The sequence below is a fragment of the Rhizomucor pusillus genome (assembly GCF_041956525.1).
Source record: "Rhizomucor pusillus strain CBS 183.67 unplaced genomic scaffold VTP01scaffold_13, whole genome shotgun sequence".
In the NCBI taxonomy this organism is placed as follows: domain Eukaryota; kingdom Fungi; phylum Mucoromycota; class Mucoromycetes; order Mucorales; family Lichtheimiaceae; genus Rhizomucor; species Rhizomucor pusillus.
Window position 1 is genome coordinate 2,068 of NW_027192155.1, and position 23,188 is coordinate 25,255.

Genomic DNA, 23,188 nt, shown 5'->3' on the forward strand with positions numbered 1-23,188 from the left:
ACGCGTCATCGCTCCCAGCACCTGGTTATCAAAAGCATCCGAAAATTCTTTTCCTGTTGCCCATGCCCGTACCCATGCTCAGAGAACCCAGGTTGTTCGCATGGCAGTTTGCCAGTACCCGCTTCATTGAAAGTTGGCTGCTGGGGTTGTGGTGGTGGACTTGCTCGCCTGCCTCCAAACTGTATATCCGTCATCTTGGCTTCCTGACATGGCTCCACCCGTTGACACAAATTGCGTGTTGGTGGCTGTGAGTTTGGTACTCTGAGGATCGCGACAATTTCTGGTATGAATAGCATCACCATATTCCTTGATTGGCCTGTTCCATATCGGTGAGTTCAGTTGTTTCAGTGATTCATATCGTCATGGAGTTACAGTTGTATCTGTAGGAGCTGTTGTGAGGAAGCTCCTTTCTGGGAACGAGGGTAACAACAAGATTGCATACTAGCAGCAGGGATAAGGAGCAGATAATGGACCATATCGCCGCGATTTCCACATTCTTACCCTACCTTTCTCTCGCAGATGGCACCAGTCGGTTGTGAAAAGCATTATCCTGCATTCGTACCATAGGCCAACTGGAATAAACTTCGTAAGGTTTACAACGTTGGGCAAGACATATAGTATCTATGTTGATGACGTTGCGGAAATCTACAGTTTCGAGAGCTCTTTTCCTTTAATTGGCATCAAGCGGCCATACTGACAAGTATGGCGCCCAATTCCCACTTTCGACTGGCACACCACAGCTTTGTTATTATCCATGCGCACATCAATAAATGTTTGTTACAGCGCGTAGGGATGTGCAAGAGCACGCAAAACCCAAATGTGCGATAATGAGGCAAAGACACAAGGAAAAAAAGCCTGCGTACATATATGCCTTGTTTTTTTATAGGAGGCCGTTGCTGGCACTTGGCCTCTCGTGGATATGCTAATAGTGATACATACCAACCCGCGTTTCCTTCGTCCATTCGACCCGCAACGCCGTAACTGTCCCAGCTGTATACTCTTTCGCCCTCTCCCAAGTTTGGATGCAGTTCCTAAATGAAATGCCGTGCGCTTACAAATTAATGTCACCTGCGCAGAAGTGTTGTCGCACAGAAACCTTGGCATGGCGAATACTATATAAATCACGTCACCTTTTCAGAGCGCAGCTTTCCTTTTTCCTACCACATTACACAATCAAAATGAGCAACCAATGTTTTTACGAAGATGGGCAAGGCCATGTTGTTGATGAGCATGGCAGGCCTGAGCCCATGGATTGCGCGTTTATTCCTATGCACATCGAAGATGCAAAGGATGCAGATGTTCGCATGGCAGAAGCGGCTGTGAAGCGAACCTACACAACCTATACAGACCATGATAAAGTGAGGTTCTTTAAGCTGATGTTTGAGAAGGTTAAGAGTGCACCGGCTGCTGCGAAGCAGTTAGGGATCCATGTTCGCACAGGGCAGAGGTGGGCTGCTCAGTATGAAAGGATCCTGATAGCATCTTTATGAAGCCAAAGAGGAGTGGTCGACCACGTATTCTTAATGAAGAGCATAAGAAGGTCATCTTGGACTACATTGATGAGAACCCTTCTGCTGTCCTAGACCAGTTAATGGAACGATTGCTCCAAAGGTTTGAGGGACTTGGGGTATCCAAAAGCACTCTCTATGGGTTTGTGAGGGCGGAATGTAACCTGTCATTGAAGAAGGCCCGATTTCAGCCTGTGGACAGGAACAGCGAGGCTAAGATTCAAGAACGCCTTTGAATGGGTGCACAAATGGGAGAAGACTGATATGGACTTTAGGAAAAAACTGTGTCTTTCTCGATAAGTCTGCCTCCCATATTAACATGAAGCGTAGCATGGCCTGGTCAAAGAAAGGCACACCTGCTGTAGTCACAGTTCCAAAGACGCGTGCACGCACGCACAACCACGATTTTAGGTGCAATATCAGCCTCAGGCGTGATAAAGTGAAGTCTGAGACTTCCCCAACCACCATCTAAGAAGAGAAAGCGATGGGGTCATGCTGGTCTTACAAGCACAGGAACTGTGACAGGACATTATCTTAGCTTCCTGAAGGCTACAATGGACGAGATGGACAAATATCCACATATGAAGGGCCATTAGCTGTAATGGATAACGCCCCTATTCACAAGTCTGATGATATCTCCAAGTATGTTGAGTCTCGGGGATATCAGTGTGCCTACCTTCCATCATATTCGCCTGAGCTCAATCCTATTGAGCAGTTTTGGTCGGTGGTCAAGAGCAAAGTTAAGCGTAACAGGTTTTTGGAGAACGAAACACTGATGACCAGAAGCGTCCAATAGCGTAAATGTGAGTGATTTCGAAGGGCTCGTCTCTCATTCTCATAAATGCTTAGATAAGTGCCGCAACAGAGAACATCTATGATGTGTCTCTCCAGGTAGTCAGTGTTTGCATATCGGGGGATCATGGCTGTGCCAGGATCTTCGGGGTATGCGATATTCGATTTGTCAGCACACGCAATGTTTTTCGGTAAGTACGACTTTCCTTTTTGATTACACGCGACATGATATTTTATTGAGAGCGACATCATTTTCTGAAAAGAGTGTATTCCTCTGGGAAAGGTTAATAACGGACGCAAGACGGTGTTTAAATGTGTGGGGGAGAGCATCCGTCTATTTTATGCAACAGGTCAACGCATAATCGTCATACAGAGACGTGGCGAGTACGTACCGAAAGCCTGAAATCCGCAGAAACGTTATCTCGCGTCAGAGATATACACTTGATTATAGTGTGTAGTGAAAAGTAACGAGTTTAGTAGAGTGGGAGAGTTAAAAGAAAAATTTTTTCGTCTCCATGAAGGAGCATCTGACAGCATGAAGATATTTTCCAAAAAGGACAATCCGTGTGGATCGAAGAGGCTGCGGTAAACATAGAGGACAGCAGAAAAAGGCCACGATTGTTTAGACTTCAGGAAAGAAGACTTCCGAAGCGCTGAGAGGCGCCTCTGCGCTGTATGGGAACGTAACGAAGCATCGATGTTCTTCATTAATAGGATGAACGTTGTATACAGGTAGTTCACTTCACCACAGAGCATTCAAATCACTGTTTCAGTCGTTGAAAACATAGTGAAGAAAAGGGTTATTATAGTTTTCAAAAATGATTTAATATATTTGGCACGTTGATGGATGAATTAAATTACGAGATAGCTATCCAGCTCGATGTGAGACAAGTGCGTGTTGTGATTTGCTAAATGCGCTGTTTAGAGTAGATGCACATGCAAGCACATGGTCTCGTTGATAAGAAGAAAGCGAAGTAAAGTTTGCATTTGACATGATGGACAATCGTTTTCTGTCTGTTCGTACACTCGCTGCTGTAGACACGAGTTCGGCGTTCGTGGTTTCGAGGACCCATCGACTGCAAACTGGCTACAGACATTCTTTAGCGACAGGTAGTCTCGATGCAACTGCATCTATTTGCCAGCGGCAGCAGCACTTGAGTGGTCTTGGTGGCGGCGCCGGCTACTTGCAATAGTGCGGCATCCTGATAGTTTGCATTCGCATCCACCGATACACCCAAATTCGTGCTGCCAAACACGTTCCAGCAAATCGGCGAGACGGTCGCTTATTGTCAGCGGCGACGCATCATCCTGCCTACGAGCTTATTCATTTTGGGTTCAATGTACGCTGTTCCTAGTCGTCGCAAAGTGTGAGCATTCTCCTGTTGATCCCGTTGTAGAAGTCGATAACTTCCTGTAGGTTTCCGTCGATATTTTGGAGCTGCTCGAGCTCGCGTACTATCCATTGGTGTCTATCCTGCTGGTCCTCGACTGCACGTTGATCTTCTGATACTTGGTCGTTCGTTGGTAGCTTGATTCACTTCAACACCTTCTGAGACTTCTTCTAAACCTTCACACACCTCGGCTATTTTTTTCCTTTTGATGGCGGATGATCGTCTCGAGTTCGGTCTAAGTGTAAACACTTGATGTACGACTTTAGCAGCATCGTCGTTGTACAAGACATTGGGAGTCGACAATGTGGTTTGTACATCCATCAGCATTTGTCGCGACCGTCCAATGTGGCTCTTGACAAGACCTTTAGACTATACATTCAGATTAGCATTTGGAAGGAAAGCTCGCTCTTGAACCCATCCAATTTGACCGGGGGCAGATCCAACGATGCGCTGTCCGTACCATCCGAGTCATCTTTCTCAGGCTCAAATACTTCAGTGACGTATTAAGAATCTTCCTTCCAATACTTCTCAAGGCGGAGGAGGTTGATATCAGGTTCTAAGCACCATAGACCAGCAACTACAGGTTTTTTCAAAAATTGTTGGCGCATTAATCCACAATGTGGATTTGCACATTTATCAATCTATTTTATAACAAAACATCACAAGAAAATGGTTAGATCGGTAACGCAAAAGGGATCTTTTGCTTCATCGTACTCCAGTAGATGGAACTATTTATTCACATCTTTGACATTTTCGTGACGGCATTGCTGACTGTATGATATCCTAATACCTTTATGAAAGAAACACTTGACAACTTATTCAATCACAATGATATTAAAATAACAATACAAAAGTAACAACCATGTTTTAAAAGCCTGAAAAGTCTAGAAAAGCCCGTACCATCTGACTACAGAGATAAGACTTATGTATGCAAATGTTTACGTTTTCATAATTACAGTATTCGACCAAATTCAACCAAACAACCTTATTGCATTACGGAGACCACCATACTTAATTGTTGTATGCATCGGTATCTCCTTGCAAAAGAAGAGACCCAAGCAAAGTATACAGCTGTTATTCATTGACGTCAGGACGCATGACAAATGAAGATTTCATACATATGATATCACGAGAAGAGAAGTGATAATTAGATTGGCATTCGTATTTTCATTCTGTGCTCCTTCATCCATGTAGTGAGCTAATTCTCCAGGTTCTCCACGGCGAGTATATATGTATTTTTTGATGGTAGGAAACAATTATTATAACTTAACTCTTTCTGGCAGGCACCATGAAGTCTTATCTTTCTCATTCAATATTTGCAAGAACAGTTTCTACATGCTGAACAGGAAGCCTTTGTCGACGTAGTCATACAGCACCCTGGCTACCCTTCCCGCCCCTGTGCCTGGTAAACAAGTTGAGATTCTCTTTTTAGACGCAGGCTAACTCGCAGGGACGTTTGACGCGATCGAGCTGCTGACTGAAATTGCAGCAAGGGTATGCTAAATGCAGGTAAGCAGCTCAAGGAACCAGTAGCGGGTATAGTTTGATACTGTTGTGAGTTAGAGGTTTTCTAGCGTCATTTATTTCTGAGATATTATAAATTCCTCCTGTCAAATCATCTATGACAAAGAATCTGTGAAGCCCTCTTTTTCGATGTTTAATGGATTCCTAACAATACCAGTTCCATTCACGGTCGCTATGCGGTATATTATCATGAAGGCTGTCACGCGCAGAGTCGCGGGGAGGGCTTTTCTCCTAGTGTAAGGAACTACTGGAAAAATACTCGAGGAGAACAGTACTTCCTGACAATTTCTCTGGAAGATCTCGATTCCACGCAAAGTCACACACATTTTATCTCGCTACTTCCATAACAATCGTCCGTGCAGCGCTACTTTTGCTGTTTATTTTCTTACTTGTTTGATTCTGAATTATGTCTGATCTGTAGCCCGGTAGAAACGTATTCCGCGGAGGCAGGTATTTGGGTCGTGATTGATTATCAATTTTCAGAGCATTCACAAACCTACGGTTGAAGGATGTTTGTTTTCCATGGATCGACGGTACCAGTACAGGATGGCAACTATATTGAATGACCATGCATCCCGGAACGATATGAGACGTCCTTGCCCTTTCAACTTTGAGTCGCGTTCCTTCAAAGTATCAGAAAGGTACAAGCAGAGTTCGCCCACAAAGAAATAAGAGTCAAGCATTTGATAGAAGTATGATATGTTGATCTAAATACGATTTAACTAATCTTTATTAGTGCTGTACTTGTAATAATATTCCAGGATTTGTCAAACACAACAACAATAACCATCCATGAATCAGCCCTCCATAGCCTTATCGTCTATTGCAACCTGCTTCATATCAGAGGACATTCACAACATCGTAGACAATAACCCGTGTCATTTCAAGCTTTACAAGAAAATCTGGTATCCTCTCGCCGTCTCATTTGGATGCGAAAGAAGTTTTGAAAGGCAAGCAATAATCTGTACATGGTTCGTCCTTGTCAGAATAAGCTGAAATATGAAGGCAGCTGCATGCATATTCGCTTGACTTTATTTCGAGCTTATATCTGGATACGTTCGCACACATCATTTAATTATTTTGGTGATACAAGCCTGTAATACCTGGAATTTTTACTGATTGAGATAGATCGACAAGAATATTTATTAATTTTATTCCACAGGTTTAAATTTGCCTTGTTTGTGGTGCAATTTTATGCTCCAAACGACAACTGTTTTTAAAAATACAGCATAAACTCCGTCTAACATAACATCTTCACAAATTGTAGTAAGCTGTAAATCCTGCTTCCTGCTATCCGTATATCTTTGTTTTTCAACTGCTATGATTTTCACATTTTTCAAGACTGCGGCTGTACCGATGGATTTCTTCATATTATCCATCCTGTGCATTGAACGATATGTATATGGTAATTTCGATTCTCTGCATTTTCTTGTCAAAACTAAAAAGACGTGATTCTTTGTGTTGTTGGATTTGGTTAGTGTTCCCTTCAGACAATGCCGACATGGTATCTTTCATGTCTTACTTGCATGTGCCGCTATAATGTCTTATCATTTGAGTCGATGAAAGTGCAAATCAATATTAGTTCTGTTGGCAACGACTCCATGCATTTGTATGTAAAGTCCTTTCATTTATATGATACTTTGAAAAGGAGATTCGCAGCGTGCGGGTTACTGATCGCCTTCCATGCATAAGCTATGTACATAGCTGCATACTTTCAATGCAAAGGAGCTTATCCTAACGAGCATACCTATGGAAATATCAACACTCACCATCTGCGCGTATAATTCGATAAAAATTATGTCATTAAGAAGTAATGTACAAATGTTGTTCAGGAGCAACGAAGCAAGGACACTTTTCCTGATCAATGGCAAAAAGTTATGCAGACAGACGGAGCCATGCTTGGGTACTTTGTTGCTCGCCCTAGGAGCTTGAACAAAGTGGGCGATTGTTTTTGCCATAAAGGCTGCATGAATTCACAGACAATTTGGGGGGGGGGAAAGATCAGCTCACTCGTTTTTTCTTCCTCTATTCCTTCCACATCTACCTCTTTCTTTCTCCCCTTCTGTCTCTCTCTCTCTCTCTTTCTCTCCTCTACGCTTGTCTGTCATGCTCCCTCGGCAGGCTTCACCACCTCCGCCTGTCGATTACGCCAACAGCGACCAACTTCATTTCCCGTCTGAAGCGTCCCTGACGCAAATATCGTTGCTGGATGACCACAGTCTGAACATTCTCGCGGAATCTCCAGCATTCCATCCCTCCACATCCGTAGCGTCCTTTGAGCACGGCGAATTCAGTCAGGCTCTTTTGGATCAAGTCAGGTCGCCGCTTCCTAACGATACTTTGCACCCACCGCCGCCCCGTACAAACGGTCTATCGTCGAGCCTTTCTGATCGTGAAAGCCGCTTGGAATACCAGTTTGAAAATATGTCCTTGACTGACGGCAACGTTTCTGGATTGTTTGGCATCGATGAAAAGCAAGAGCAGTCTTCAACACGATCCTTTACGCAGAAAGCTAATGAAAAGGAAGCAAGATCGACGACTCTGACCTTGAAGGAACAGGAAAAGGTACCGCCGCGAAAGGAAGTTTCCGTAAACAGCTTACTTACATTTATGAATAACCATCGTAGACTATCGATACACTAAAGAAGGAAAACTTTGGCCTGAAACTCAAGATATATTATCTGGAGAAGCGACTAGATGACCTTTCACCAGACCAAGTGGACAATGCGTTGAAAGAGGTGATGTATTCGAGACGCCTCCAAACAACATACGTGATGCTGACGCAGGTGTCTTACAGAATGTTGACCTTAAAGTAAATATACAAACACTGATGCAGGAGCTCAAGAAATACAAGAAAATTATTTTGGAACTGCATTCAGCTATGGATATATTGCAGAACTCAAATCAACCTTGCACGTTGCCTCATGGCATGTCACCTGAAGAGGAGGCAGAGTACAACGCAGCGCTGTCAAGTGCATCTCAGCATCGTGACGAAAATGAAAGATTACACAAGATGATCGCCGATGTTTCTGCCGAAAATGCTAGACTGCGAGCATCTGTCAGATCGTCGCGAACTGCTAGCCCTTTGATAGGTGGAATGAAATTAAGCAGAAGCAACAGTGGTAGCGGTAGCAGTGGTAGTCGACAACTAGACGATGTTGCGGACGAAGATAAATGGATGATGCACCGCCGCGCCGCCAATAACAAAAGTATGTCAAGCGAAGTTGAATTTTTCAAACGCGAGTGGTTGCAAGCCAAACAGACTATCGAAAAGCAGAATGAGACCATTCGGTTGTTACGTGAGGAGAATCACTTTAAAGCCAGCAATGCAGCCAGCGGTGACAGCCAGCTTGTCAAATCTATTTTATCAGATCGCGACGCGCTAGTCACAAAAACAGAGCGTTACGCCAAAATGAATCATGAACTGCAACAGGTACTGCGTAGCGTGCTACAGACGCATTTCTTCATTGATAATCTTACCGTATATATATCATAGGATGTGTCCAGGATGCGAGAAAGGAATACTGAGATGGTTGCACAGCTGCTGGCAAAAAATAAGGAGCTAGATAATGTACATGCCAACATGGACGAAATGATGAAATCATTGAACGAAGCCAAGCAGCAACTCCGTGCAAAAACGACAGAGTGCCAACAATTACGCAATGAACTGGCAACGTACCGCGGCAGTCCGAACGGCGAGAATGTGATGGAGCGGTTAGAAAAACTCAAGCAAGAGAATAAGGACTATGCTGCTACCGTCGACAAGTTGAAACGCGAGATTGAAGAGCAGAGACATACGCACCGAAAGGAAATTGAAAAGCTGGACTCGGAAATTGAGCAGCGAGAACTAGAGTTTGTTGAACTAGAAAAACAAGTTGTCAAGGTTAGTGTCACGCCAATGTACCCAAGTGTGCGCAATGCCTAACGGCACCATTCTGTATTTGGATAGATTATGGCGCGAGCGGAAAAACTAGAAAGCCGAGAACGCGAAAAAGATGCATTGATCCTGGAACTGGAGCACAAGCTGGAGCGAGCATCTGATGGCGCGTACGAAGAAGAGCTGGAGCGACTAGAGCAAGAGTTGCGTATCAAGGACGAAACGATCGCCAAGTACGAACAGCGCATGGAACAGTCAGATGCTCACGAGGACGATATAGCTACGTTAGAGGAGCGGTTTGCAGAGGTGGAAGCAACCATTAAGCAGAAAGATGACCACATACGAGAATTAGAAGATGAATTGGAGGAAACACTGACAAAGGCTGAAAAAGCCAAAGCTCGCTACGAAGAAGATCTTCAAGAACTGGAGAGACAGTTCCAGGAAATTGAACAAGGACTTCGTGAGCGTGATGTACGAATTGCTTCTTTGGAAGGACACCTCGAGGCGCAGACGGATGCTATCCAGCGAGAAAAACAAATCTATCAGGAAGAGATCAAGGAGCTTGAAGATAAAGTCCAAGAACTGGCAGAGCTGCTTCGTGAAAAGGATATACTGCTGGAAAATATGGAAGAACAAATGGAGCATCGTGTGGCAGGCGCGCGCGATGCAGCTCAGGCTTACGAAGATGATCTTGCAGATATCAAAGAAGTGAGAAAGATGCATGTTGCAGGTTACGATACATCATATGTATTAACAGTAGATCGATTCGCAGGATATGGCGACTCGAATGATAGAACTAGAAGAAGAATGGCAAGCACGGTTAGCCGATTTAGAGGAGCGTCTGCGGGAAACGGAAGAAAAACTAAAGAAAGAACGCCGCATCGCAAATGAGAGAATCGCGGAGGCTACTGCTGCCAAACATTCGCTGCAGCAAAAATTAGAGACTGCAAATACAAAGAATAAGCTGTTAAGCAGTCTTATGAACCAGTACAATCGGTCATCCGAGGTAAGTCACCGGGAGATATATATATTTACAGCGTTGATGGTGGTGCGTTAATTCGGCGAGTAAAAATAGTCACGGAATGGTTCGCGTTCGACACAGGCAAACCAGGTCTTGACTAGACTGAACGAGGAGCTTCAACAAGAACTTGATGATCGAGACCGTGCGCTGGAACAGGAAAGCCAACGAGTCCAGGAACTGGATGCCATGTGTGCGCGTGCTATGGAAGAAAGGGAACGATTGGAGGAGCTGTTAGCACGGCGTAACAGCATGATAACACGATTGCTTGAACGATTGGAGGTAAGAGTGTACGTTTACAACAATGTTAGTCTATTTGCTGAGTATCCATGTAGAGTACCAACGAGCGGAAAGCAGTGATGGAGAACGTGCTACTCCGTCAAGCAACAGATGAGATTGATGTGAGCTACAACAGAAGATCGGATTCAGCCCTTAGTTCGAGATAACACCTGATCTTGCCTTTCCCTGCAACAAACATTGTAAATATTTGCATCTGGCATTCTGTATATGTGTATATATGATTTTGGAGTGTTGCTGGATATCCTTCTTTGCCACGGCCCGGCCCCTACCTGTAGCTTTTGCTCCATTTTTTGTTTTCTTCCCTACTCTTTTACTAACATGAAAGCAAAACATGTAATAAAACATGGCTCAAATTGGAATAACATGTTTAATCAGACTTTCTAAATGTGAATGCCCTCAGCACCGAGTTTTGACATCTGATGTTTGGACAATTTTCCCATAATTCCTCGAGTCGCGCGTGATCTTCCGTAGGTGACCATCTTTTGTGACAATGTATTAGGTGATATGACGAGTGAATGCAGAAATTCCAGAGCATCAAGGTACCAAATGACACGGTTTACTGTACCCCTTATGCATGTGCAGGTGTGTGCGCAAATGGCAGACATGCAAAAGATCAATCTGCCTTATCAGTTCGGTGTTCCAAATATGATTGGTGGAAATTCGCTGTGTATGGCAGAAAAAAAATCTTATCACGACCGAGCTCGGTCACTTGTTTTTTGCGCCCCTCTCTCTGTCGCACTCTCATTTTTTCTCTTTTTCATCCTCTTTTCCCATCATCCTTCTTGTAAATAGCATGGCTCCCATTATTACACCTGAAGTCACCTCCAACCTCCAATGGGTTTCCCAAATGAACGTCGACATTGAGCCCACTGCCGGCCGCAAGTCTAGCATCATCGGTACCATCGGTAAGTTTTAACGCGTTTTCGAACTGACGGCCCTATTTTGCTGACACGTTTCCAGGACCAAAGACCAACAGCGTTGAAATGATCACACAACTGCGCAACGCCGGTTTAAACGTCGTCCGTATGAACTTCTCGCACGGCTCATATGAGGTGCGTGGCTGCTAATCGCGGTAATCGACGGGAATCTTTGGGGATCTCTTCTATAACTGCGGAGAGAAAAAAATTGGGGGTATAGCCCAACGAGAATTTGAGAACTAACATACACCTACACACGTATATCTGTGATCCATGTAGTACCACCAATCGGTCATTGACAATACCCGCAAGAGCGCTGAGCGTAAGTCCCGGGGCTCTGGACAAAACTGAAGAGATGCTAACCAAATAACGAAATAGTGTATCCTGGCCGCCCCGTTGCTATCGCTTTGGACAACAAGGGCCCCGAGATCCGTACTGGTAACATGCGTGACGGTGTTGAGGTATGCAAAACAAAGGCCCATTTATCTAGGGGTGATAGGGGTAGTTCGCGTTTGAGATTGGTGGACCTGGCATCTCATGCACACATATATTATATATAGATTCCCATCTCCGCCGGCCATGAAATGACCTTCAGCGTTGATGAACAGTACAAGGATATTTGCGACGATAAGGTCATGTACATTGACTACAAGAACTTGCCCAAGGTCATCCAGCCCGGTAAAATGATCTATGTCGATGACGGTGTCTTGTCATTTGAGGTCCTCGAGACAGCCGAAGACTCTGTCCGCGTCCGTGCCCGCAACAACGGCAAGCTCTGCGCCCACAAGGGTGTCAACTTGCCAGGCACTGACGTCGACTTGCCAGCATTGTCTGAAAAGGATAAGGCTGACTTGCGATTTGGTGTCAAGAACAAGGTTGACATGATCTTTGCCTCTTTTGTCCGCCGTGGCCAGGATGTTCGTGACATCCGCGCTGTCCTCGGCGAAGAAGGCAAGCACATCAAGATCATCTCCAAGATTGAAAACCACCAGGGTGTCCAGAACTTTGACGATATCTTGGCCGAAACCGATGGTGTCATGGTCGCCCGTGGTGTAAGTGACCAACGCGGGGCTCGCTCACGTGAAAAAGTGTTCTAACCACGGATGATGTATCCAGGATATGGGTATCGAAATTCCTTTGGAGCGTGTATTTATTGCTCAAAAAATGATGATCACAAAGTGCAACTTGGCTGGCAAGCCCGTCATTTGGTACGTGTGTGAACTGGGATCATATGTGAAGCAGGAGAGAGTGACGAGGTCTGACACGGCGTGCTTTTTGATTCTACAGCGCTACCCAGATGTTGGAATCCATGACTGTAAGTGTTAGACAAGCAATAGGTAAATCGAATCTCTTATCCTGAGACTTGCTGGTTTTTAGTACAACCCCCGTCCCACCCGTGCCGAAGTATCTGACGTTGCCAACGCCATCTTGGACGGCGCCGACTGTGTCATGCTTTCCGGCGAGACTGCCAAGGGCAGCTATCCTGTCGAGGCTGTAAAGACCATGCACGATATCTGTATCTTGGCTGAATCTGTCCTCTGCTACCCTGCTGTCTTCAACGAACTTCGTTCCTTGACCGCTTTGCCCACCGAAACCACCGAGACCGTTGCCTGCGCGGCCGTCAGCGCTGCTCACGAGCAAAAGGCCGGTGCCATCATTGTTCTCACCACCTCTGGCAACTCTGCCCGTCTCCTCTCCAAGTACCGCCCCGAAGCACCCATCATCGTCGTTACTCGCAATGCACAGACTGCTCGTCAAGTCCACCTGTATCGTGGATGCTTCCCGTTCGTCTACCCCAAAGCCAGCTCTGCTGCTGCCATCGTGTCTGCTAACAGCAGCAACGCTCCCTTGAGTCCCGCTGAAGTCGCCCCATGGCAAGAAGACGTTGACGCAAGAATCAAGTGGGGTATGGAACAGGCCATGAAGTATGGTCTGTTGAAGCACGGCCAGCCTGTCGTTGCCGTACAAGGATACAAGTCCGGTTTGGGCAGCACCAACACTTTGCGTGTGCTTTTTGCTCCCTAGATCATTTTCACATCTTTTTCTCTCTTTCGTCTCTCTCTATATATACAATTCAAATAAACCATCTTTTTTGCATTGCAATTGTAACAAACGTTATGTACGTGATCTGTTTGATGCGCTGCAATCGGGTACCCTGGGCATAGATCAGAGGAAATGACTGGGGCACCCACCACCAGCGGCATCATCTGCAATGATGAGCGCATCATGTGCTCTCTCTAATATCCCTTCTAGATTGATTGTTAATCACTGCAAGTAACTTTGGGTGACCATGACCTGTGTAAATATCTACTACTTCTTCGTCGGATCCATCATCTTACCCGGCTAGCAGTGGACGAGTGCCCCAGGCCAACAGGAATCAATGGTAAAATATACTTAGATGTAGTTCCGATACAAATCGAACAATTCCGGTTAGAGTTTGTGGGTAGCGCTCACCAAATGCTCATTAATAAACATTTAACACTCAGCATCAGCAGTAGCGGTAATTATATGCCTTGAAAAGGACTTATGCATGCCATTACCTTGACGTATAATGTTCCATCTGTTGGAGCGCAAAACTTTGATTTTGCACGTATCAAGGATGTATAAATTCTTGACCACTCCATTGAAGACGTACCGGATCTCACAACGTTATCATGTTGATCACATAAGCACAATGGAACAGTGCACTGTTTCCTGGACGCCGAAAATGATGCCACTGCAAAACGTCCGAGGATTCCGTAAATGGCAACGGCCTTACGCGTATTTACGAGGAGAGCATGTTTGTATATTTAACGTTGTGCAAAAGCAAGACAACAACGACCCATGACAGTGGTCGTTTCGGCCGACGGATGCTAACTCCTCTTTGCCCCCATGACACATCTTGTACGCTGAATGCTGAACTTTGTCCGCTTTCGATCAAAACAATCGCTCTTTTTTTTTTTCTTCTTGCGCCGGAAGAAATGTTAGATAAGGACGGTGCACAGCATCTAGGATCAGGGCACCGGTGCGGTGACTAGTTAGAATAATTAGCATAGTCTTCTTGTTACATACGCTTGGGGGAGTCACCCGGCCACGCTGGTGCTGCGAAGGAGAGAAAAAAGTTCCCCAGACGAGAGAACAAACAGCAATGGTTCCGTCGTTCATCACTGAGGAGGAGTTGTTTGTATCCGGCGGGGCCGGCGAAGGTATCTCAGATTGGTTAATAGCTCTTTCTCTCTCTCTCTTTACACTTTCTAACAATGATATGAAACACGGGCGGGGCAGCAAACGGACGAAATGCAAGATCCGCCTTGTTCGTATTCAAACCAAAAGCGGCAATGCCTGTGGAGCAGTTCCAGTATCCGACCTGTGACAACGGGGACCTTGGCCTTGCGCGGAAACGTCGCACAGTGAGACAAGGACTTGGCTGCTGCTGTACTGCTGTTTTCTGGGCATTATCGTCCTGCATCAATTTCATGCTGCGATCGTCTTATTGTGCATAGTGACGGCGGCCTTTGCCAAGACGCAAATGCTTCATGCCGTCAGAAAGTACAAAGTGAACATCCAGAGTTAGTGTATCCACGTAGTTCAGGAATATATATGCAATTGCTGCAGCCTAGCCAGTTTGGGTCTTGTCATACCCACCACTATCCCATTCCCATCGCCCTCGAAAGGACCTCTCTCTCTGTCTCTCTTTTCTTTTTTCTGCAAAAAGAAGAAAGCACCAAAGAAAAAGTTTATAAAGTCCTGCCCTTTTTTCTTCTTCCTTCTCCTCTTCTCTTTCTTTTCTTTCTCTTTCTCAACTTTTTTTTCTTTGCATCCATTATCTTTTTCTTTTGTCTACAATGCTCCAGTCCAAAATGGGCGACGTAAATGAGGGTGCACCTGAGCACCCAACCCGGAAATTGGCTCACCCAACAGCATATCATTTGCAACAAACGCAGCAAATGAGATTCAAGGAACAGGCATCTTTGGGATTGGAAGTCATGGATAATTCTCATCATCAACAACTCTTCTTTGCTCAACAGCAGCAGCATCAGCACCAAGAAAGCTCGCCAAATCTTTCTGATATCGATTACTCGGAACTCACAACCACCTCTTCTATCACCGGCATGCCGCCATCCTCGTCTAGTGATCTACAGCCCCAACCATCGACATCTTCACGATCACCTCTGCTCCGCCAACAGGAACAGTTCTTGTACGACAATGAACATGGCTCGTTCAACCCGCCTGTAAATCTGAAACGACTTTCCACCGGCATCCTCGACGAAGGCGGAGACCCGATGCGATACCCCTACGCGCCACAACACTATCACAACCCGATGATGTACTACTCGCCATCGTCGCCTTCCATAGACCACAGGTACTACTACCAGTCTCCACCAGCATTTGCTGGAAGCGCGCCTGCCAATATTGGATATAGCCACATGCACCATCCGTCTTTGGTTTCTGCCGAAGGTGGTGGAGGCGCAGCGGCCGCGGCGGCTGCTGCGGCGGCGGCTGCTGCCATGGCGAACACAAGTTCACCAAACAGAGGTGCTCAGCAACGGTTCACTGCGGGCGATGATGTCCCTGAAGGTTACGAGGATGACTTGGCAGCTCAAGCAAAGTAATTATCACACATGGCCGATGCACATGATTTTTTTTGGGCGAGGGAAATTCATCTTTTTATTAAATTCTAGTCTGCAAGCGATCATGGAAAAGCGACGAAGGCGACGGGAGTCTCACAATGCTGGTAACTCAAATAAGGAGACTTGCTCAGGTAGCTATTAGCTCACTATTGTATTTGCAGTGGAAAGACGACGAAGAGACAATATAAACGAGCGTATTCAGGAACTCGGAACTTTGCTTCCCGAATCGATGACGATTGAGGAAGGCGGAGTTGCTAAACTCAATAAGGGAACGATTCTTCGCAAGAGCGTTGAACAGATCAAAATGTTGCAAAAAGATCTTCGCGAGCAGGAACAACGGTGCCGCCAGCTCGAGGAGACTCTTTTCCAGCTTACACAGGCAAGGAATAATACGAGCGCAAACTCCACCACCAACAGCAACCATCGCCGGTCCCGTCAAGCTTGATAAACCCGGATCCGGATTTTTTGTTTATCTTTGAACCCGTGAACAAGTGTTTATATATATTTATATATATTCGGCGGTAGCAGACTAACTGACACATACCAAACTCAAAGGCCGACTTTGATCAACACCCTCTCTTTCTAGCTAGTTAGTTTTGTTTTTGTTGCAACCCTTCTCTAGTAGTAGCCCGAATACCCAAACTCTGGTCACACACACACACACTCTCTCTCTCTCTCTCTTTCCTTCTCTCACTCTCTTTCTCTCTCTCACGCACACACATACGTACTGTACACAGAATTTTATATATTTTTATACCTACCCCCAGCCCCAGCCCCAGCCCCATTTTTCCCATGCTGCTTCCTCTTCCTTTTTGTCCCGTATGTAAATGTTATCATCAACTTGTTACAAAATATACGTATATAAAAATGTATCTGCTAGGGTGAAAGAAATTATTCGTGAACCCTGATGAAGATTATGCAGCTCGAGGGTTACAAACGGGCGATGTTTCCTGTAATTCGAAACGTTGTTGCTATGCTATGAAACCTGATGGGATCAATACCCGCCAAACTTTTTTTATTTTCTTTTCTTTGCCATATTTATACACTTTTTCCAAAAATTAATGTCGCTGCAATTTGTCGTTTTGGTGTATAAAATGTATTATAAAATTTCACAAAATGCGACATTACTTTTGGGAAAAGGTGTATATTTTTTCAGTTTGGCCTTGATGAACAGAGGCGGTTGACAGAAACTTTGGATGGGGAGGTTGCTGGACTTATTAAAGTAGCTGAGACGAATACTGTTCGGCACGTATTACGGTACACCACGATTCGGTAGAGCTGGGAAGGGAGCTGGGGTGTAGCTATGAGGGGTAACGTGCTCTCAGACTAGTAGGGGAGTGCACACATAGGCAACTCATGCTGGAACTGCCATCACGCGCCTGGGCGATCCGACTTTCGTAAGATCGTATGTGTTTAATTTATGGTAGCTGACATATTGGTCACTTGTATCAATGTGGGCCACACATCTCAAATTGGGTCAACCAAGTGAATCTGAGCCATCCACGACTTTTATGTCTAAGGTTTATTTGAAGGACATTGTAACTCTTTTTTACCTGTCAAACAACAGTCCCAGAATGTGAGAGAATGTCGTAGGCTTGGCAGCCCTCGTGAGTGATCTGCTCAGATTACACTGAATACGCGCCACTGAACGAATCTGCATAGCCTTCGAAAGTTGCACCAACCACTAGAAATTTACATTGGTCTCTATGGTTTTTCAAACGCAAACCACTGTAAGCAGGCGACATCCATTTCTGAAAATGCGACATACATTTTTAAAGCAGCGACATCAATTTTCATTGGCTAGCGACATTACTTTTTGGAAATACTGTATTCATTTCCGAAGACCGCGCACGCAGATCCCTTCTTGCACCACCACCACGTCTGCATGCATAAGCGTGTGTGTGCGTGTGTGTGTGTGTGTGTGTGAGAAAATGCTTGATGCATGTATGGGTCTACCCTCTTTTGGCTGCTGCGACAGTGCTGCCGGTCGAGAAAGATTCCTCGTAGAGGTTATGCGCTGGCCACCAACTAGTGCCCTAGAGAACAGTACTTCGATTCTGCGCGTTATCACCTGTCTAAAAGGGTCCACAGACTACAAGTTCCGTACCTTCTAAATAATTTATGTCGCAATCACCACATCAATCCAGAAACTGGTCATAATTACTGCAAATTTGAGATAACAAGACGACTTGCTAACCAACCGTTTCCATGACCAATAGATGCTTGAACGCTAATAAGCAATTATTTAGTGGGGGGGGAAGTCCACCATTTAAATGAACAATAAAATCGTCGGAACCGCTCGCAGAGCCAATGAGCGGGCTTCCCCTGGTGTTTGAAGATTGATGCGTCTGCATTGGGAGGGGTAAACGTCCAATCCCCTTGTAGACGTCCATGCGGGCCAGACCTGTCAGACGTCGATCGATGTCTCTATCAGTTGCTGCCTTCACTGCCGCAAACCAACCTTAGCCGCACCGTCAACGATGCTGTAGCGCGCCAGTCTCGCGTACCAATCTCCTGGAGTGAACTACGGATCCTCTTGCCGGTGAAATGGCGAGAGCTAGCAGCTGGATTTTTCCGTCATATGTAAAACAGTCTAGAATATGCAGGCCTATTTGCAGTCTGGACAAAGTGATATGAAACAAGTAAAATCTACCAAGGAACAAACTCCTTTAAGATTCCTCATGTCGTCTGTCGTTATCGCAATACCTACTGTAGTCATGACTTGACACCGGTCTATGTATACAGCGAACGAATAAATCATACAGTATCTTCTTTTCATATCGCAAATAAAGGACAATGCATCTGCAATTTATATGTATCCACCTTTCCTTTCGAAACGCGTTCCTAATACATAGATCCATATTCGTAGGCTACAACTTAAAAACTATGGACCACAAATCTGAAGACATGGATACTTTGAACATTTACCCGTGATCGTTTCAATAACAATAGGACCCAGCAGTATCGTCTATTGCCTGATTTTCCCATACTATCCGTCAGCGACCAGTTTCTTGGTAAGACAAGAGATGTTACACACAGGGAGAGTCTGTTATGTGGAGAAAGTGGCCGATATAGTACGGAGATAAGCATGTATGTAAGACGATGAGCGTGAACAGTATTGATGTACTATCCTGGGACGAAGCTTACGCAAAAGCAGACAAGTTAGTGAGCCAATTAACTCTGGACCAAATTGTCAGCATCAGCCAGGGCAAGGGGCTTTTGCTTGGAAAATGCACTGGTGTCTCTGGCAGCACGACCGATCCTGACCTTCCGGGCCTTTGTCTCTCAGATGGGCCTCTGGGTGTCCGCGCCTCGCCTTACGCGAGCGTCTTCCCGGCAGGCATCAACGCAGCGGCTTCGTTCGACAAGGAAGCTATCCATCAGCGCGGACTGGATATGGGCGCCGAGTTTAGAGGCAAGGGCGCCAACGTCCAACTAGGCCCGGCTATGAACATTGCACGCGTTCCCAATGCAGGCAGAAATTGGGAGGGGTCTGAAGAGGTATGTATAGGCAAAAGACACTTATGCAGCGTCGAAGTAACTAATAAATCGTTCTTTTTGCTTTTTGTAAACAAGGATCCATACCTCTCCGGCGTAGCTGCTTTTGAACTATCAAGGCCGTACAAAGCCAGGGTGTTGTGAGTGAACGTCGTAGCTCATAGAATGTCGTAATAAGATCGCAGCTGCAAAGCATTTCATCACCAATGATCAAGAAACCAACCGAATGTTGGCAAGTTGATCTATTTATCACGTAAAAATCGGGATACTGACAGAGATAACATATATGTAAATACAGCACTCTACCGAAGTTGATGATCGTACTTTGCACGAGATATATCTTTGGCCATTTGCGAGATCTGTGGAAGCAGGCGCTGGCACCATCATGTGCTCTTACAACAAGATCAATGGCACATATGCTTGCGAAAATGACCACACTTTAAACCAGATCTTGAAAGGCGAGCTTGGCTTCCGTGGATTTGTTCAAGTGACTGGCTGGCCACCCATTCCACCGCGGAAGCAGCGAATAATGGCCTGGACATGAATACGTATGTAACGGCAACGCGCACGCAATTTCAATTCTGGACTTCGGTGAAAAGGAGGAGGAATTAACATATTATCCTATCTTAGGCCTGGAGGGTTCCTTTACTTTGGCAGTGCTTTGAAGCGTGCAGTCAAGCACGGGCACGTCGATATCAAACGAGTAGAAGACATGACCCGACGTATTGTTGCAACTTGGTACAAGGTACGCACGCGAGATTGTGCAATAATTTGTGTAAGAATTATCACCTTTCTAACCAAACTAAATTGGACGGAAATAGTTTATGTACATAGATGAGACAAGAAGAGGTAAAAGATCGAAAAGTCCATGTAAATATTCGAAACTGGCTATGATAACATATGTATGCTATGTGCTTTATGCGTCGTTTAGAATTATCCATCCGTTAGAATGAACCAGAACCTTGGGATCGCCGATTCCGGAATGGATGACCAAGACAACCACAAGGTCTCAATTAGACAACTTGGAGCCGCCTAGCTTGTGCTCTTGCGCAACCAGAAAAACACGCTCCCTATCCAACCTTCTGTTGTCAAGACAATTGCTGTTATCGGCGAAGACGCCCAAAGAGATCCAAAGCAAGTAGCATATTGTACCGTTTACTGTGCAGAGTGAGAAAATAACAACTCTATTTGTTTAGCCGAAAGAATAACACATCATGCAGTCCCCTTTCTAAATACGACGACGGTACATTGATCCAAGGTGGTGGTTCAGGCTCGTCTAACATTCCCTACGTAATCGCTGTGAGTATTATGGAGGATACCAGAGAGACGAAAACACTCTGCGGATGGCTAATAGTAATACTGTGAACTATTGTCAGCCCACTGACAGTATAACGGCACGCTCAGAAATCATCTATCCAAGTCACCTCTCACTTGAAAAATGGGCAGGTGGACAAGGCCGCTAGCATTGCAAAGGATGCTGATGTGGCTATTGTCTTTGCGCACAAGTATGCCGCTGAGAGTTCTGACTTGAGCAATCTGGACCTTGATGATGATGCGAACAAACTGGTAAGACATAGCTAACGAGGCGGATGAATGATGAATGTCTTATTCACGTGCGCTCTCAGCTTGAGACGGTCGCCGATGCCAATAAGAAACTGTTGTTGTTATCCACGCTGGAAATCCTGTCTTGATGCCGTGGATTGACCATCCAAATATCACAGCTATCGTGTGTGCTGGCTACCCCGGACAAGAGGCTGGAAACTCGCTTGCAGACGTACTTTTCGGCGATGTGAACCATTCTGGACGTCTTCCGATTACCATTGCAAAGAAGGAGTCTGACTACCCTGCACAGAGTACAAGCGATATGACGGTATAATGTCTAGATCGTCAGCTAAAAGACTGATTATGGACTTAAAATTTCTTGTGATTTACATAGTTCGATTATTCCGAGAGGCTACCGCTGGTTCGATGCCAAGGGCATTGAGCCCCAATTCGAGTTTGGATTCGGCTTGTCCTATATTACTTTCAAGTACTCTAATCTCCAACTTTCTACAAAGAATGGTTCACGGCATCCTTGACGATCAAAAACGCTGGCGACGTTGACGGCGCCGAAGTTGTCCAGGCTTACATTGAATTCCCTGCCTCTGACTATGAACCTCCCAAGGTCCTCCGTGGATTTGAAAAGGTCTTTGCGAAGAAAGGCAAAACTGCTCGTGTCCACTTTGAGGTTGGAAAGACAGAGCTCAGTATCTGGGACGTCAAGAAGCAAGATTGGGTTATTCCTTCTGGACCCTTCCGCCTTCACGTAGGCGCCAGCAACCGGAATATCAGACTAAGTAAAAGTTTCAAGATGTAATATAAAGTGAAGAAACTATGTTGGCAGACCCAGAGACGTATACTTTAGTAGTTTATATGATATAATAAATGAAATGGGAAATAAACCGTTATCGTTACAGAATTACTGCTGCTGCTTAATACAGTACAAGTGCCAAAGTCCTCAGCAGCTGCCACTTTTGTACTGCTCCGCCCAGCGATTTCTCCAGCCCGCCTTTGGACAGCAAGAAGCAGAAAAAAATACAAATGACAGGTACCGTAATTGCTGCTATGATTTCCCTTGCTCCCTCAGCCTTACATCGTCGCTGCAGATTTCGCTGAAGAACAACAAAACGAATTGGAAGCTCTTCAGTCTATATATCCCGAGGAATTCCAAGGTACGTGTGTGTGTATACTAATTGCTCCTCCAGTTAATCGAGTCTCTCACACCAAATGGATTGTATGCAGAGCTAGGGGACAAGGAATTCAAGATCGCAATCTACCCAGACGAGCAGGACGAGGAATCTCCATGTAAGAAATGTATCAACGAAACGAGGATTACATGTTATACGTATTTAACGAAATTTTTCCTGCTGCTCAGGTGCACTTGATCTACATGTCAAATATACAGCAAAGTATCCAGATGAACTTCCCGAGTTTAGCATACAAGTCACGCAGGGCGAATTATCAGATGCGCATAAAAACCGGATTGTGGATGCACTTAAAACTGCTGTAAGTGTGCGTGTAGCAACAGTGTATGTGCTTGTCTTTTGACCTAACAAGATTCCAGGGCGAAGATTCACTAGGCATGGCTATGATTTTCACAATGGCATCACTTGCAAAAGAAGAGCTGAACCTGATGATGGATGATATAAAGCGAATTCGCGCAGAAGCGGAAGAGGAGCGGATTCGTAAAATAGAAGAGGCCGAGAATGCAAAGTTCCACGGCACAAAGTTGACTGTAGAGCGGTTTATGGAATGGAAGGCAAAGTTTGAAAAGGAGTTGGCCGAGAAGGAGTCTGAGGAGAAAAAGGCGCGCCTCAAAGAACTGAAGGGCAAACTGACAGGTGAGCAAGAACATCGTACATATTTGAACAATGGGGAATTTAACACTGTCACTTGTTATAGGACGACAATTGTTTGAGCAAGACAAGTCTCTTGCAATGTCTGATGCTAAATACATGGAAGAAGGCGACGAGTCGGTGGATGCCTCCCAGTATGAACGCGAAGAACGGCAACAAAGTGACAATGAAGATGATAACCCGAATGCTGTGTGGAAACGGCTTAGCGAAGACGATTAAGAAAATAAATCACTGAATTCGGGTATATTCTCTCTGTCTCCCGGACAATCTTATGCCCTGATGTTGCATTTTCGGCGCAACGGAGAGATATTGGGAACAGAGAGGTCCCAAACTCCGGCCGTGCGTCTGCTTGATATAA

The 23,188-nt window shown here is 45.3% G+C and overlaps 9 protein-coding genes across 9 annotated transcripts; 7 read left to right on the forward strand and 2 right to left on the reverse strand.

Annotated features, from left to right (window-relative positions):
• Positions 1 to 5: 5 nt before the first annotated feature.
• On the reverse strand, positions 6 to 546 carry VTP01DRAFT_2385 (uncharacterized protein; the record flags this gene model as incomplete). Its single annotated transcript, XM_069380840.1, has 3 exons — positions 6 to 316; positions 373 to 441; positions 507 to 546. The coding sequence occupies 3 exons, from the start codon at positions 544 to 546 to the stop codon at positions 6 to 8; spliced, it is 420 nt and encodes a 139-aa protein (XP_069237161.1).
• A 632-nt stretch (positions 547 to 1,178) lies between these two features.
• Positions 1,179 to 2,304, forward strand: VTP01DRAFT_2386 (uncharacterized protein; the record flags this gene model as incomplete). The annotated part of the gene is made up of 4 exons (XM_069380841.1): positions 1,179 to 1,417; positions 1,480 to 1,611; positions 1,839 to 1,947; positions 2,047 to 2,304. The coding sequence occupies 4 exons, from the start codon at positions 1,179 to 1,181 to the stop codon at positions 2,302 to 2,304; spliced, it is 738 nt and encodes a 245-aa protein (XP_069237162.1).
• Positions 2,305 to 3,651: 1,347 nt separating this feature from the next.
• On the reverse strand, positions 3,652 to 4,012 carry VTP01DRAFT_2387 (uncharacterized protein; the record flags this gene model as incomplete). The annotated part of the gene is made up of 2 exons (XM_069380842.1): positions 3,652 to 3,828; positions 3,878 to 4,012. The coding sequence occupies 2 exons, from the start codon at positions 4,010 to 4,012 to the stop codon at positions 3,652 to 3,654; spliced, it is 312 nt and encodes a 103-aa protein (XP_069237163.1).
• A 3,309-nt stretch (positions 4,013 to 7,321) lies between these two features.
• On the forward strand, positions 7,322 to 10,556 carry VTP01DRAFT_2388 (uncharacterized protein; the record flags this gene model as incomplete). The annotated part of the gene is made up of 8 exons (XM_069380843.1): positions 7,322 to 7,780; positions 7,843 to 7,953; positions 8,013 to 8,648; positions 8,712 to 9,098; positions 9,165 to 9,800; positions 9,865 to 10,098; positions 10,168 to 10,392; positions 10,446 to 10,556. 8 exons carry the CDS (start codon positions 7,322 to 7,324, stop codon positions 10,554 to 10,556), a joined length of 2,799 nt encoding a protein of 932 aa, XP_069237164.1.
• A 647-nt stretch (positions 10,557 to 11,203) lies between these two features.
• On the forward strand, positions 11,204 to 13,352 carry VTP01DRAFT_2389 (uncharacterized protein; the record flags this gene model as incomplete). The annotated part of the gene is made up of 8 exons (XM_069380844.1): positions 11,204 to 11,315; positions 11,371 to 11,462; positions 11,607 to 11,649; positions 11,706 to 11,788; positions 11,888 to 12,379; positions 12,444 to 12,535; positions 12,615 to 12,642; positions 12,705 to 13,352. 8 exons carry the CDS (start codon positions 11,204 to 11,206, stop codon positions 13,350 to 13,352), a joined length of 1,590 nt encoding a protein of 529 aa, XP_069237165.1.
• A 1,799-nt stretch (positions 13,353 to 15,151) lies between these two features.
• VTP01DRAFT_2390 (uncharacterized protein) lies at positions 15,152 to 16,382 on the forward strand (the record flags this gene model as incomplete). The annotated part of the gene is made up of 3 exons (XM_069380846.1): positions 15,152 to 15,915; positions 15,989 to 16,041; positions 16,099 to 16,382. The coding sequence occupies 3 exons, from the start codon at positions 15,152 to 15,154 to the stop codon at positions 16,380 to 16,382; spliced, it is 1,101 nt and encodes a 366-aa protein (XP_069237166.1).
• A 2,441-nt stretch (positions 16,383 to 18,823) lies between these two features.
• Positions 18,824 to 21,016, forward strand: VTP01DRAFT_2391 (uncharacterized protein; the record flags this gene model as incomplete). Its single annotated transcript, XM_069380847.1, has 8 exons — positions 18,824 to 18,867; positions 19,054 to 19,438; positions 19,593 to 19,667; positions 19,734 to 19,957; positions 20,066 to 20,180; positions 20,472 to 20,569; positions 20,632 to 20,734; positions 20,840 to 21,016. The coding sequence occupies 8 exons, from the start codon at positions 18,824 to 18,826 to the stop codon at positions 21,014 to 21,016; spliced, it is 1,221 nt and encodes a 406-aa protein (XP_069237167.1).
• A 109-nt stretch (positions 21,017 to 21,125) lies between these two features.
• On the forward strand, positions 21,126 to 21,791 carry VTP01DRAFT_2392 (uncharacterized protein; the record flags this gene model as incomplete). The annotated part of the gene is made up of 3 exons (XM_069380848.1): positions 21,126 to 21,288; positions 21,372 to 21,431; positions 21,493 to 21,791. The coding sequence occupies 3 exons, from the start codon at positions 21,126 to 21,128 to the stop codon at positions 21,789 to 21,791; spliced, it is 522 nt and encodes a 173-aa protein (XP_069237168.1).
• A 224-nt stretch (positions 21,792 to 22,015) lies between these two features.
• VTP01DRAFT_2393 (uncharacterized protein) lies at positions 22,016 to 23,049 on the forward strand (the record flags this gene model as incomplete). Its single annotated transcript, XM_069380849.1, has 6 exons — positions 22,016 to 22,022; positions 22,081 to 22,146; positions 22,217 to 22,279; positions 22,350 to 22,480; positions 22,539 to 22,815; positions 22,877 to 23,049. The coding sequence occupies 6 exons, from the start codon at positions 22,016 to 22,018 to the stop codon at positions 23,047 to 23,049; spliced, it is 717 nt and encodes a 238-aa protein (XP_069237169.1).
• Between the last annotated feature and the right edge of the window lie 139 nt (positions 23,050 to 23,188).